Source organism: Gilbertella persicaria (assembly GCF_025201335.1).
Source record: "Gilbertella persicaria strain CBS 190.32 chromosome Unknown B0P05scaffold_14, whole genome shotgun sequence".
NCBI classification, from domain to species: Eukaryota; Fungi; Mucoromycota; class Mucoromycetes; order Mucorales; family Choanephoraceae; genus Gilbertella; species Gilbertella persicaria.
The window spans coordinates 124,808-137,169 of NW_026251975.1; the positions used below are offsets into that span (position 1 = coordinate 124,808).

Here is a 12,362-nt window from a genome sequence, read left to right on the forward strand (position 1 = left end):
GCTGCAGACTTCGTTTTATGATTGCTTTTTCAATGACAAACAGATAACATGGCAAGGTTCAAATGCGTCTTCTATCATTGATTACGTATATTGCTACCATAGATTGCAGGCTAATATAGAGAGCGTGGAACAAATGTTTATTTCTTGTACTTGGACAGATCATGCTCTACTAGCAGTTAACTTTAACTTGAGCAAAGAAAGTACTAGAGGGCCAGGAGCATGGAAGGCAAATCCTAAGCTGTCGAAAAAGAAAGATTTTAGACAACAATTAGCTGCTTTCTTGGATACACTAGTTCTGCAACTCCAGAATCAGAGAAAACATTACACTGCTCAGAGAAATTGGGACTGGATTAAAGCTGAAGTCAAACTGTCTACCAAGTCATTTCAATTGGAGACAGTCAATTGGAGAAATAAACAGATAAAACGGCTACAACGGAGACGTAACAAAATCCTTCGAAATAAGAAACATCGTGGTATAGTGGATTGGACATCACCCATAGTAGAAAAACAATTGGGAGCATTGCAAGAAGAAGCTGCGGAAATAGACGCTCAGAGAGCAGGAAAAAACTGGAGTGAAAAAGGCGAGAAGTCTCCAGGCTTTCTAAACAGGTTGATCAAAGTACGAACACATCAAAATCGGTAGGCAATCTACGAAATTCTGTCAGTGGTGAACTTTGTGGAGATCAAGAGACTAAAGAGAGAATAGTACAACAATTCTATTCTGACTTATATACTCCGGATCTTCCTAACTACCATGCTATGAACAGACTGATTGCTAAAATTCCTGACAGTGTGAAATTGAATGACAGTCAAAGAGACACTATGATGTTGAGTATCTCTATGAATGAAATATTTGAAGAATTCAAACGAACTCCAAGACAAAGTAGCCCTGGCACAGATGGTATTCCATATGAAATCTTGAATCTTATCATGAAACACCCAAGTCTTCATTCATTGATAACGGATGTGTAGAATGATAGTTTAGCTGGTAGTCTTCCAATGTCATGGAATGAATCATTGATGGTGTTACTACCCAAGAAAGACAATGTATCCGATATGAAGAACTATAGACCGATTACACTGACTAACACGGACTATAAGATCTTTACAAGGATACTAAACCGGCGTATAATGATGATTGCTCCACAATTGATTTCCCAATTCCAACTTGGCTTTATACCAGGACGATTTATCGCAGAAAATGAAGTAATAGTCCAGACTATAATCGAAGACGCACAAGCCAGAGTACAGCAAGATACGAGACAGGGCGGAAGTAGTGACCACGATTTAGCGCTTTTACTGGATCAAGAGAAGGCATAGGATCGGGTACATCTTACATTCCTTAAAAGAGCGCTGATAGGCTATGGTTTCCCGAAAGTGATTGCTGATACAATACACAAATTGCTCTCAAAAAACGAGATCAAAATTAACGTTAATGGGTTCTTCACAAAAAAAAAAAATCAAGAAACGAAGAGGATTAAAACAAAGTGATCCACTATCACCAGTTTTGTATAACTTGACATTTGACCTATTTCTACGCTCGATTATACAAGATGTTGGGTTTAAAGGGTATCAGTTTCGACTGCAAACACCAAGACCTGACTCTTCCCTTCCTGCTCCTATAGCGACTAAAATTCTTTGCTATGCAGATGATGCTTTAGTATTTGTACATGATCCGAATGATCTAGCAATACTACAACGACATATGGCAACGTATTGTAGTGCATCAAATGCAAAAATCAACTTTAACAAGATTGAGGCTCTATCTTTATCTGGTACAAACTCCTGGTCGTTTTGGCATAGGTACCTGCTACCCCTACAGATACAACATATTCAGTCTTCTGTTGATGCACAACCTATCGTTTACTTAGGCTTTCCACTGATCCAATCAGTTGCACAAAGACAAAACTATTTTGAGACCTTACTGGCAAAGATAAAAAATGCCTGCTCGATACACTCTGCCCGTTCCTTGTCAGCGTTAGGCCGTGCCACGGTGGTTAACACCTTGATATTATCCAAATGTTGGTATCTTCTTCGTGTAACACCGTTCATGAAGACTGAGATTCTCCGAATACGGTCTTTAGCACAACAGTTCTTAAACTTCAAGATCTTTCCAAAAATTGCTTGGTCGACTTGGATTCTGCCGAAAGAAGATGGTGGTCTGGGAGTTCTTGATACGTTATTGCAGAGATGCGCTTTGTAGTTGCTGAGTCTTCCCTCTGTTGAATCATTCTACTAATGCACACTGGTATCGTATACTCGCAAGGCACATTCAAAATATTTCTGGCTATTATGAGGTAGCTATTCCTTTGCTCTTTCCTTTGGCTAGGCACACTAGAACTTCTCACTTTGGGTGCGGTAAACGTATTTCAACAATCGATCTGTTATATGCCGCAGTAGATCGCTTGCCTCGAGATTTTGGCCAGATGACGCTATCTCACCAAGCATGTCTTAGGTTACCGATGAAGGCCGTTTTACAATCTTTAAGACCACGAATTCCTTCATTACCTAAAAGGATTCAATTCGTTCCAGTTCAAGCATTTATATTGTTCAGCCAAGATCTTCAGTCAATCCATTGGAAACATCCAGATCATATTTCGCAAGAGCTCAAAAAATTCTATCTTCAGATCATCCGAGGGCTAGAAAATAACAAGTACCAATTCTTCCCTTTCTTTGTCAAACACTGCCAACCTCCTACTGCAGAGGTATTGCCTACTGCACTATCAGCACCATTATTATCTTTTGTTCCATTTGTAAACTCCTTCCAATTTGCGACTCTGACTGAACCAATCATCAGGGTATCGACAAAGGAATTTCAGTTAACTTGCCAGAGTGCTACATCTGCCCCAGAGCGCTTACAAGTTATAAGTTATATTTAGTGTCTTTTGGGTCGATTTTTGGAGTTGGCCTCTGCTGCCAGTTGCTCGTAATATGCTGTACCGATTCCTTGTTTCCAAGCTACCCACAAGACAATTTCTTCACTCTATAATTCTTGATACGTTCCCCTCGCCTCTTTGTCCAATTTGCACTATTCATCTTGAAAATGAAACAACATCTCCTTTTCTAGTGTCCGCCAAAGAAGTTTTTCTGCAACAATCTCATTTTCGAATTTCTTTGGCCTACGACCACTGTCGAAGATATATTATTCAGGCACTTGTTACACTAAACTTCTCCAGAATAGATTGTTCACGAAAGAAACACTTAACCGTTGCTGACATTATCATTACCGCCCTCTCGCAAGTCTGGAAAGCACACTGGAGATTGATTTTTGACAACGTCTCTTGATGCCTACTCCACTCTACAACAAACACGTACTGCTTTACAGCTGCTTGCAGATGAAAAGCAAGTACACACAAGACTGTAATTCTTCTCTTAATTTTTTTTCCACTTATAGCAGTGGCATACCTTTCATATCATCCTATCTAGTTCATTTGCAGCATAATTACATAATATAATTCCGTATGAATTGCGGAGCTATAATAAAATCTTTAAAAAAAATATTTTGACTTGGGTAACTTATCACAATTCTTTACAAAATCGCTGTGAATTTATCTAATTGCTTTATATCCTTATTTTGCTAGAGTACTATTAATGTTTGGTTACACCAAAAGAAAAAAGACTTCGTCAGAAGATACCGGTATGGCATATGCACTTTTGTACTTCGCCAATGTCCCTATCTATTTCGTCAAATATGGCTGACTTTATCATCATTTGAAATCTTTTACTGGTCTAATCGCCGCTTCGAAGATACGATCTTCAGGAGCAGCAATTTGCTCGCGAAACGAGCATCAAGGAAGCAAAAAATCCTAAAAATTTTGTTTCTGTAAATTATATATTTCATCTAATTATGGAGTTTTAAAGTGCCAAAAAGTCACGTGCCATTAATCTGTCTCGGTCCGCACCTAGCATTTTCACTGCACGTCACTGGCGCCAGTTTCGAATGAGATGATCATCGCTATCAATAAACCTTCTCGCTCTTCTTTTCTTCCTCTTTACTTTTTATCATATTATGGTGTTTAATCAGCGTGGACGTGGAAGAGGCAGTGTATTTAGTGCTGTCTCACACGACGCTTTTAATCAACAACAGCAAGGTTTTCAAGCGCAAGGTTTTCAACCACAAGGCTTTCAACCTCAAAGCTTTCAACCTCAAAGCTTTCAGCTGCAGGGTTTTCAACAACGTCAACCTTTTCAGCAACAACAACAACAACAACAACAACAACAGCCTCAACAACACCATCAGCAACAGTCTATGTTTCGTAACCCAAACACCAAGCAACGTGGGCGTGGCCGCAATAACAACAACAGCAATCACTTTGATGCTTCTCTCAATGAAGCTCTTGGCCAATCTTCTTTTGGTCAACCTCAAGAAAAAAATCACACACCAAAGCCTACTTTTAGCTTTATTACGCCTACTAAAAAGAAATCATTCCAACCCAAGAAGGCCAGCCCCATGTTGGTAGACGACACAGACAAACAGTCGCGTGTGACAGCTGCAGATAGAGCGCAGCGGTTTGGATCAACTAGCAAAAGTGCTGATTATGACAGAGTTAGTACTATTTTTTTAATTGGAACAAGAGATATACTTCGATGATGGTTTTGGCTTACGACAAACGAATGAATTATACATCAAACAATGTCATCAGTATAACTTTTAATCATGATTTACTATCTATCACAGATCTTTACTCACCCTTTCATTTTTTTTTATTAATATTGTTTGAATAGATGAAAAAGAATCGTGTGGCTGAACGACAACAAGCTATTGAAGATGGTCTTATTCCTGATCCAAATGCTCCTGTTAGACTGGAAGATGCTATTGATTTCCGTGGTACTTGTGAAGCTAAATGTCCTGATTTTGAAATTCTCGAAAGAGAAATTCAGAATGGTCTGGATGCCCTTGAAATGGATACGTTTGGTAATGCAGACAAGAATAGAGTAGTTAAAGCCTATAGAAGGTCTGCTGCTGGTAATGAACAACCCTTACCCTCTGATGTTAGAACACCTCGATCTCTTGTGGTAAGTTAGCAATGTCTATATACACATATATCTAATGTTCTCTTGTAGTCTACTTTGAACTATCTGATTGATGAGGTGTTGGCACAACAACCTTTGGAGAAATGTCATGCTTTTATTCGTGACAGAACAAGATCTATACGTCAAGATTTCACTTTGCAAAATATTCGAGATGTTACTGCTGTTCAAGTACATGAACGCATTGCTCGTTTCCATATCTTATGTCTCCATGAAATGTGTGAACTTGATGAATCAAAATTCAGTGAACAGCAAGAAACAGAGCAATTGCGCAAAGGTAAATGCGGACTTGCTTCTTGATTTACTCATATAATTCTGTAGTTCTTCTTAGTTTAATGGAATTTTATGACGATCTACGCGAAGAAGGCATTGAAACTGAAAATGAACCTGAATTTCGTGCTTATCATATGCTCAGTCATATCCGTGATCAAGATGTTGTACGTCAAGCACAAACATTGCCTGTACATATCTTTCGACACCCTTACATGACACGCGCTATTGAATTCTTTGGCTTGGCTCAAAGAAACAACGAAATCATGGAAACCAGTTCAAGACGTAATAAGCCAGAGAATGTAGAAGCATCACAGAACTTTTATTCCAAGTTCTTTAAACTGATTGCTGATCCTGGTACACCTTTCTTAATGGCCTGTATGCTGGAATGTCATTTTGCTGATATCAGAAAAGGTGCATTGAAAGCCATGAATGTGTCTTATATGATGAAGGCTGGTGGTGTTGAAGCTGAACATGTTCGACAAGTACTTGCTTATGACTCACTCAAGCATCTTTTGAATGAAGTTGCTCTGTATGGTATTCCTCTGGACATGTCACTAGATGAACCTACCATTTGTTTTGGCCAGAAACATTATCGTACCAAGACACCTATCTTTGTTGGTAAGTCTCTTTTGAGTGGCTATGTCTTTATGTTAACATGATATAGAACCACTCTCAAATCCATCTCAAAAGAAGTCCATACAACTTGTTGAACCCAAGAAGAATGGACAAAGCTTCCAAAGTATTATTTATGGAGAGCAAACCCATTTCGAACGCCATCAACCCATACCATTCACTTCTCAACCCAATGTCCATCAACCTATCTCTATCACCAATGTATTCAAACCGAAAGCACCTGTTTCAGCTAGTTTTACCTATTCTGAACTTACAGGTGAACCGGCTCAATTTAAAAAAAAAGATTTGGTGTACTCTAAACAACAACAAGATAAGCAGCGTGAATTGGAGCAATTGGAAGGCAAAGTGAATGCTGCTGAAGAAGCTGCAGCTGCACAACGAAAGAAACTGGACGCCTTAATGGCACAAAAGAAACAAGAAGAAGAGCGTAAACGAAAAGAAGCAGAACAGAAACAAAAAGAAGAAGAAGCCAGGCGACGTCAACTAGAAGAAGAACAAGAGCGCCAACGCCAAGAAGCTGAACAAGAACGTATACGGAGAGAGCAACAGATTGCTGCGGAAAAGGCTAAATTAGAACAATTGCGTCGTGAACAGCGAGATCAACAAGTAGCTGCTATGCATCGTCAAGTTGTCAAATCTCAATTATGCAATCGTTGGTTGAATGAATTGATGGAAAAAGCAATTATGGATACAGCATTTGAAAGAGCTAAAAAGAGTCAAAAGACGCAACGCTTCATTCAACATCATACTCAACCATGGGTTCACCGTGTTCGTCAGCGTATCGAGAAGCGTAACGCAAATGCATTAAAACGCCATCGTATGTGGCATTTCAACGCTTGCATTAATGGTAGCAACCCTTACATAAATACACCTGTTCAGACAGCAAGACCTATACATTCCACACCAGAAGGTATTCGAATGCGTGTAGCTCAAAGCTTGCAAGCAGAAGCATTTGCTCTGGAAAATGTCAAGGTAAATTGAACCATTTTCCCTCTTCTGTGTTTTACTTATACCTCACTAGATTTCAGAAGATGTTCAAACAACTATCTGGGAAACTCAAGACTTTGCTATTTCCTCTATATACCCTCGAATTCAAAATAAGATGCCTATCATATCTTCTAAACCTACATGGCAACTGATAATCAATGTTGCAGATATACACCTTGATTCTTCTGTTTGGTTTTCGCATAAACTTGGTCTTGATACAGAATTCAACAGTCGAAAACAAAGATATCAAGCATTTGACATTGTTACCCGTATGGTAACTCCTCAACTGGATCTCCCTAGTCAATGGGTAGATGAAACTGGTGCTGTTATCTTTTCTTTGCCTGAAGCACCAAGAGAACAAACACAGCAACAAAGGTAAATTAGAGCATTTGTTGTTTCATTCACTAATATGTTAGACAATTCTACTGGAATGAAAACAAAAAACGCCTTGATAAACTATCAAATGATTTGGAAAAATACTTTCCTGGAAAAAGAGTGCCTTTCTTGTTTACTTACTTCCCTGATGCTTCCTGTCTTGAAAGCACTTTATCAAATGTAAGTTAGCCATTCTAAACATGTATTTCTTATTCACTCTGATTTAAAAGATACCTCTTTCATTGGGACTGAATTCGAATAGAACAGTCAGTGATTACCACATCCTTATTATGAACAAACTAACGATTGTTGAACGCTTCCAAGATGAACTGAATTGGCTAAGCAATAATACTATTACCAATCGCTTTGACATGTAAAAAATATAAATAAAAATAAATCCTTTATTATAATCAATTCAATTTCGCCAACCTCCACCGCCAGCAGCAACTACAGTTTTTGTAGGTGTAAAAGACCTTACTACCACATCACTGGCCATGAGAGAACTATGTTCCAACAAGAAGAATTCTAAATCTTGCCAACCACCACCCACACGGATCAAAACTTTATTACTTTTAAACTGTCCACCTCGTCGATCGCCATATGTCATCAGTTTACACGTATACAGTTTTCTGCCTCCCATAGACGATATACTGAGCTCATTACCAAAGTAATACTTGCCTGGTTGATCACTCTTTTGACATTGGATAGGAATAGGACTCGCATTGACAATATGCGCCACTTCAGCGTCCAATGGATCTCGGGGATCAGGTCGATATTTGCAATCCGATGCTTTGACAGATACTTGCATCATGCTTGGTTTTTTAGTAAGTCTAGGTACAGCATGTTTTGGCACAGGAGGTAAAGGAGGTTTTTGTTGACGCATCATTTGGGACTTAGGACGAGGTTGTGGTGCTTCTTCTTTGGGTGTCTTGGGTCTTGGTATCAAAGAAGGGGTAACTGACCTTCGACTGAAAGAAGGAGACACTGTTCGGTGGGTTAACAAATCGCCCATGCTACTCTTGGACCTTAGACTGGGAGATTTATGATTGATTGTTGGCGGATTAGGCGTCTTGGACCGTGAATTGGTTCGTTTTTTGTCTGCAGAAGGAGGCCGACGAGGTTTCATGATATCTACGCCGTAATGGCGTTCATCTTCATCATAAAAGTCTTCTTGATAAGTCGTGGAGGATCCTTGGCGTGTAGGTCTTGGTGTCTTTGTCTGCCTTGTACGTGGTGTGGAATCCACTGAACTTGAATCTGATAAACTGCCTCGCAATGAAGATTGTGTGTATTCTTGTGTGTATTTTGTCTGTCGAGGCGATACCTGGCCCAGTTTGTGATATGCACTATTTGGTGTAGCACTTCTAGTCCTAATTTCGTCGTATTTACTCTTTGCATAATCGTGTGATGATGGCTCGGGTGTGCGATAACGAATTTGGCGCCACCCACTGCCTAATGAAGAAGGGCTTGTGTTTGCTGTGGAAGGATAACTGGTGGAGGTTGTGGATGAATTGGATGAAGTCGTGGCTGATAAAATAATACGTTCTGCTTCTACTAAACCCCGCATGCGTAATTCATCCATGGCTTCTTTCAAGTGATGCCATCGTTGAAGCATTGACTCATGACGCTGAAATGTGCTGTTATCGCGTGATGCGCGGGCCGAGATACCATTGCCCAACATACCTAGCATTCTATCAATACTTGGCGTATAGTATTTGTACTTGGCTTCAAAGCTTTTCTCTGCGGATCGAAACTTTTCTTTATCGACAGGCAAGGGTTGCACATTGGTATGATGGTAGTTGAAGGATTTAAGCAATTGTTGTTTAGAAGATTTGAATTCCAAGGCTTGTTGTTGCCAGTCTCTTGTCTGATGAATAAGTGAATAGCATTGAACTACGCTTCGGTCTAATCCATCAATCATGACATCGACTTGATCTGCTACTCGTCTAAAGACAGTCAACCATCGATCTTCTTTATGTTCCTGCCTAAGATCATCTCTTTCTCCCTGTAAATTCTCCCATTTTTCTTTGGCTTTCTCAAATCGACGTAATAGAGTGGGATCCAGTTGTTGTTGTGTTGACGAGACTCGGGTATAGATTTGTTCCATACGATTTAATAAAGGATCAAAAGCAGTATCAATCTCTTGCATTGCCTGGTCATCTTTGTTGTTGCTTTGAGCCCAAGGTTGTCCCGGACTAAACAAGTCTTCTGCTACCACTGACTTGTGTTTCTTTTCCTGGAACTCAAACATCATCAAAGAGACATCGTCTATGTCCAACAGTAATTGTTCTATGGATTCTGATAATTGCTTTAGATTTTGGTGTGCCATCACTTGGCTTTTGACTGAAGTCACAAAATGGTATAGACTTGACCATTCTGACTGTATTTTAGTGATCTTCATCTGTTGTTCTCTTTCGTACATGATTTCGGCAACATCACCGGACAAGAGTGTAATGATGGGATCCATTCGTATCATGGCTTGGTTAATGCTGTTCAGCTGATTCATATCATAGTCTTCTTCTTGTTGTACATGTTGTTCTAGTGTAAATACAGATAAATGGACTTGTTCTAGCCAATACCCTATTTGTGCAGTGATTGTATGAAATAGTGAGTGTAAATCCACAGATGAAATTGTGTGGTGTAAGCAGAGTAAATCCTCAATTTCCTTTTCCGGGAGAGGGATTAAACTTAAATGGTTTTCTGATGTTGCCATGGTGATCGTAAACTATGAACAAGAAAAGAGAGAAAAAGAAAGAAAAGGACACAGGCGAAAGAAAAAGAAATAAAACCTACTAATTAAAAAATATATATATAAAAAGAAAAAAAAAGAGAGAAAAGGGAGTTCAACAACAAAGTAAAACACAACACATACATATACAAAAAGATGTCTTTTTATTTACGGTACCTTGAGTAAAACAGGAGAGAAAAATTACTAAAGTAACTGTTTCGTTCAAAATATTAGTTTGTTTTCTTTTCTTTTCTCTTTCTAAGAAAATAATAAAAGAGTAATTAAAAAATATACTTTTTGTAACAATTAAGTAAAAAAATATATATAAAAAAAACTGCTGAGGTTGCACAACAAAGAACCGCGTGGCTAAAATGAACATGAAAGGAGTTACATGTAACATCAAAGGAGACAGAAGGGATTTTTCATGCCGTATTTGCTTTTGTTTTCACTACAAATGCGTTGTTTGAGCTTATTTCTGGCTGGATTGAGCTGATACATCCGTATTTGACAGAAAGAAAGGAGGCGGAGGAGGAGGAGGAGGAGGGAGGGAGGGGGGGGGGCAACAAAATCAAGCCTTTTTATTATTATTATTATATTACAAACAAAGTGAATCCAGAGAGCATACAAAATGATGTATAGCATACAGTCTTGCATCTTTGAGGTCCATCTATTGACCACTGTACAAAAGAGATATAATTACACACACACACACACATAGGCATTCATTCATTCATTCATTCATGATGGTTGATACACCGTTGTTGAGCTTTTTTCATTTCTAAGAACCAATCCACCTTGTACAGAAACATGACTTCACCAGCTGCCACCAAAAACAATGCAATCGACAGACCCGTCCAGAGACCGGTGAGTGCCCACAAGGCTCTGAAGGTCAAATAGAACCCAATAGGCAAGGCAATCACATAATAAGCAATTAAATTGATCATTGCAGCCACACTCTGTCTACCCAGTCCACGAATAACACCTCCTCCAACAGAAGCAATCCCATCCGTCACTTGGAAGATCGCACACAAAGGTAATACATGAGCTACCATGATGACCACTTTGGGTTCAGAAGTAAACAAGTACCCAATCTGATGGCGTGTCAGCAAAAAGAAGGCCGAGTTCACAAGAGCAAACAAGATTGAAAACAAAATAGCACTCTTAGATGCCGTGCGTGCTCTATACGCAAATCCGCCACCTAAACAATTGCCCACTCGGTTTGTTGCTGCCACTGCAATGCCCATAGGCACAGTGTACGTTGCTGAACTTAGTGTCAACAGAATGCTTTGTGCTGCCAAATCTGTAGTGCCCAAATAACTGGCGGCTAATGAAGACATTTCAAAAGCAGCCCATTCAGCACATATGATCACAATACCACTACTAGCTAATTTAAGAAATGGCCACCATCCTGTCAAACATTGTTGCGACCATCCACTCCAGCCCTCGCTACCCTTGACATGCTTGATGTAGGCCAACAAAAGCAAAAACATGAGCCAGTAGCTGAGGCTGGTGGCTAGTGGTGCGCCAATAAAACCGAGATTGAGTGTATAAACAAACATGTAGTTCAAGACAAGGTTGATGGGAGCAGTGACAAGCATAGAGAGAGTGGAAGCATGCATGATTCCTTGTGCTTGCAGGTATCGTTTTGTGGCCTCAAACGCCATATAGGCAGGTGCACCTGGCAAAAGGTATTTTAAGAACAGACCTATCATAATTAGATGAACAATTTTTTTTTAAAAAAAAAACTCTTACCTGCAAAATTAGCTACATCAGGTTCTTGATTAAATGATAGCATAATAGGTGTTGCATTCCACCAGACACAAGCAATTGGTATATACAATAAAAGCAATACAAGATAAGCTCTTTGTAAATGAACACCAATCACTGTTTTATCCTTTGATCCTGTCCATGCTTGAGAACATAGTGTATCAAGTGCTGAAGTGATGCCATATGATATAGACCATGCAGATACATTAACAAACATGGATGCCAAAGCAGAAGCACCTAATTCTACTTGACCCAAATGACCCAGAGTAAATATAGAAGCTAATTGGAATGAATTTTGTAAAAAGTATGTTCCGATAATAGGCAAACTGTTGGTCAATAACCATTTTAGTTCTTGTCGAACAGTTGTATGGTCTACATCCTTGTGTCCGATAAGAGGTGTGGATTCAGTTAATGTTGAGGAAAAACTGCTGCTGCTATCACTGTCTTGATGGTATATTTGTTTATTTGACATTGTCGCAATTAAAAGGAAAGGAAAAGAGATATTTTTTTGACTGACGATTTAAAAAAAAAATATTTTCAGCGTGACACAATTGACGCAGTTATCTTG

The 12,362-nt window shown here is 39.2% G+C and overlaps 3 protein-coding genes across 3 annotated transcripts; 1 reads left to right on the forward strand and 2 right to left on the reverse strand.

Moving 5' to 3' along the window:
- The first annotated feature begins 3,975 nt into the window (after positions 1 to 3,975).
- B0P05DRAFT_536648 (SAC3/GANP/Nin1/mts3/eIF-3 p25 family-domain-containing protein) lies at positions 3,976 to 7,697 on the forward strand. Its single transcript, XM_051577602.1, has 9 exons — positions 3,976 to 4,355; positions 4,388 to 4,546; positions 4,726 to 5,016; positions 5,065 to 5,308; positions 5,353 to 5,922; positions 5,969 to 6,909; positions 6,959 to 7,299; positions 7,341 to 7,479; positions 7,530 to 7,697. Exons 1-9 carry the CDS (start codon positions 4,317 to 4,319, stop codon positions 7,674 to 7,676), a joined length of 2,871 nt encoding a protein of 956 aa, XP_051436043.1. The 5' UTR covers positions 3,976 to 4,316; the 3' UTR covers positions 7,677 to 7,697.
- On the reverse strand, positions 7,698 to 10,386 carry B0P05DRAFT_536652 (uncharacterized protein). The gene has a single exon (XM_051577603.1). It carries the CDS (start codon positions 10,010 to 10,012, stop codon positions 7,715 to 7,717), a length of 2,298 nt encoding a protein of 765 aa, XP_051436044.1. The 5' UTR covers positions 10,013 to 10,386; the 3' UTR covers positions 7,698 to 7,714.
- A 191-nt stretch (positions 10,387 to 10,577) lies between these two features.
- B0P05DRAFT_507873 (mate-domain-containing protein) lies at positions 10,578 to 12,272 on the reverse strand. Its single transcript, XM_051575558.1, has 2 exons — positions 11,780 to 12,272; positions 10,578 to 11,732 (listed from the first exon to the last, which is right to left on the reverse strand). Exons 1-2 carry the CDS (start codon positions 12,264 to 12,266, stop codon positions 10,762 to 10,764), a joined length of 1,458 nt encoding a protein of 485 aa, XP_051436045.1. The 5' UTR covers positions 12,267 to 12,272; the 3' UTR covers positions 10,578 to 10,761.
- Positions 12,273 to 12,362: the final 90 nt, after the last annotated feature.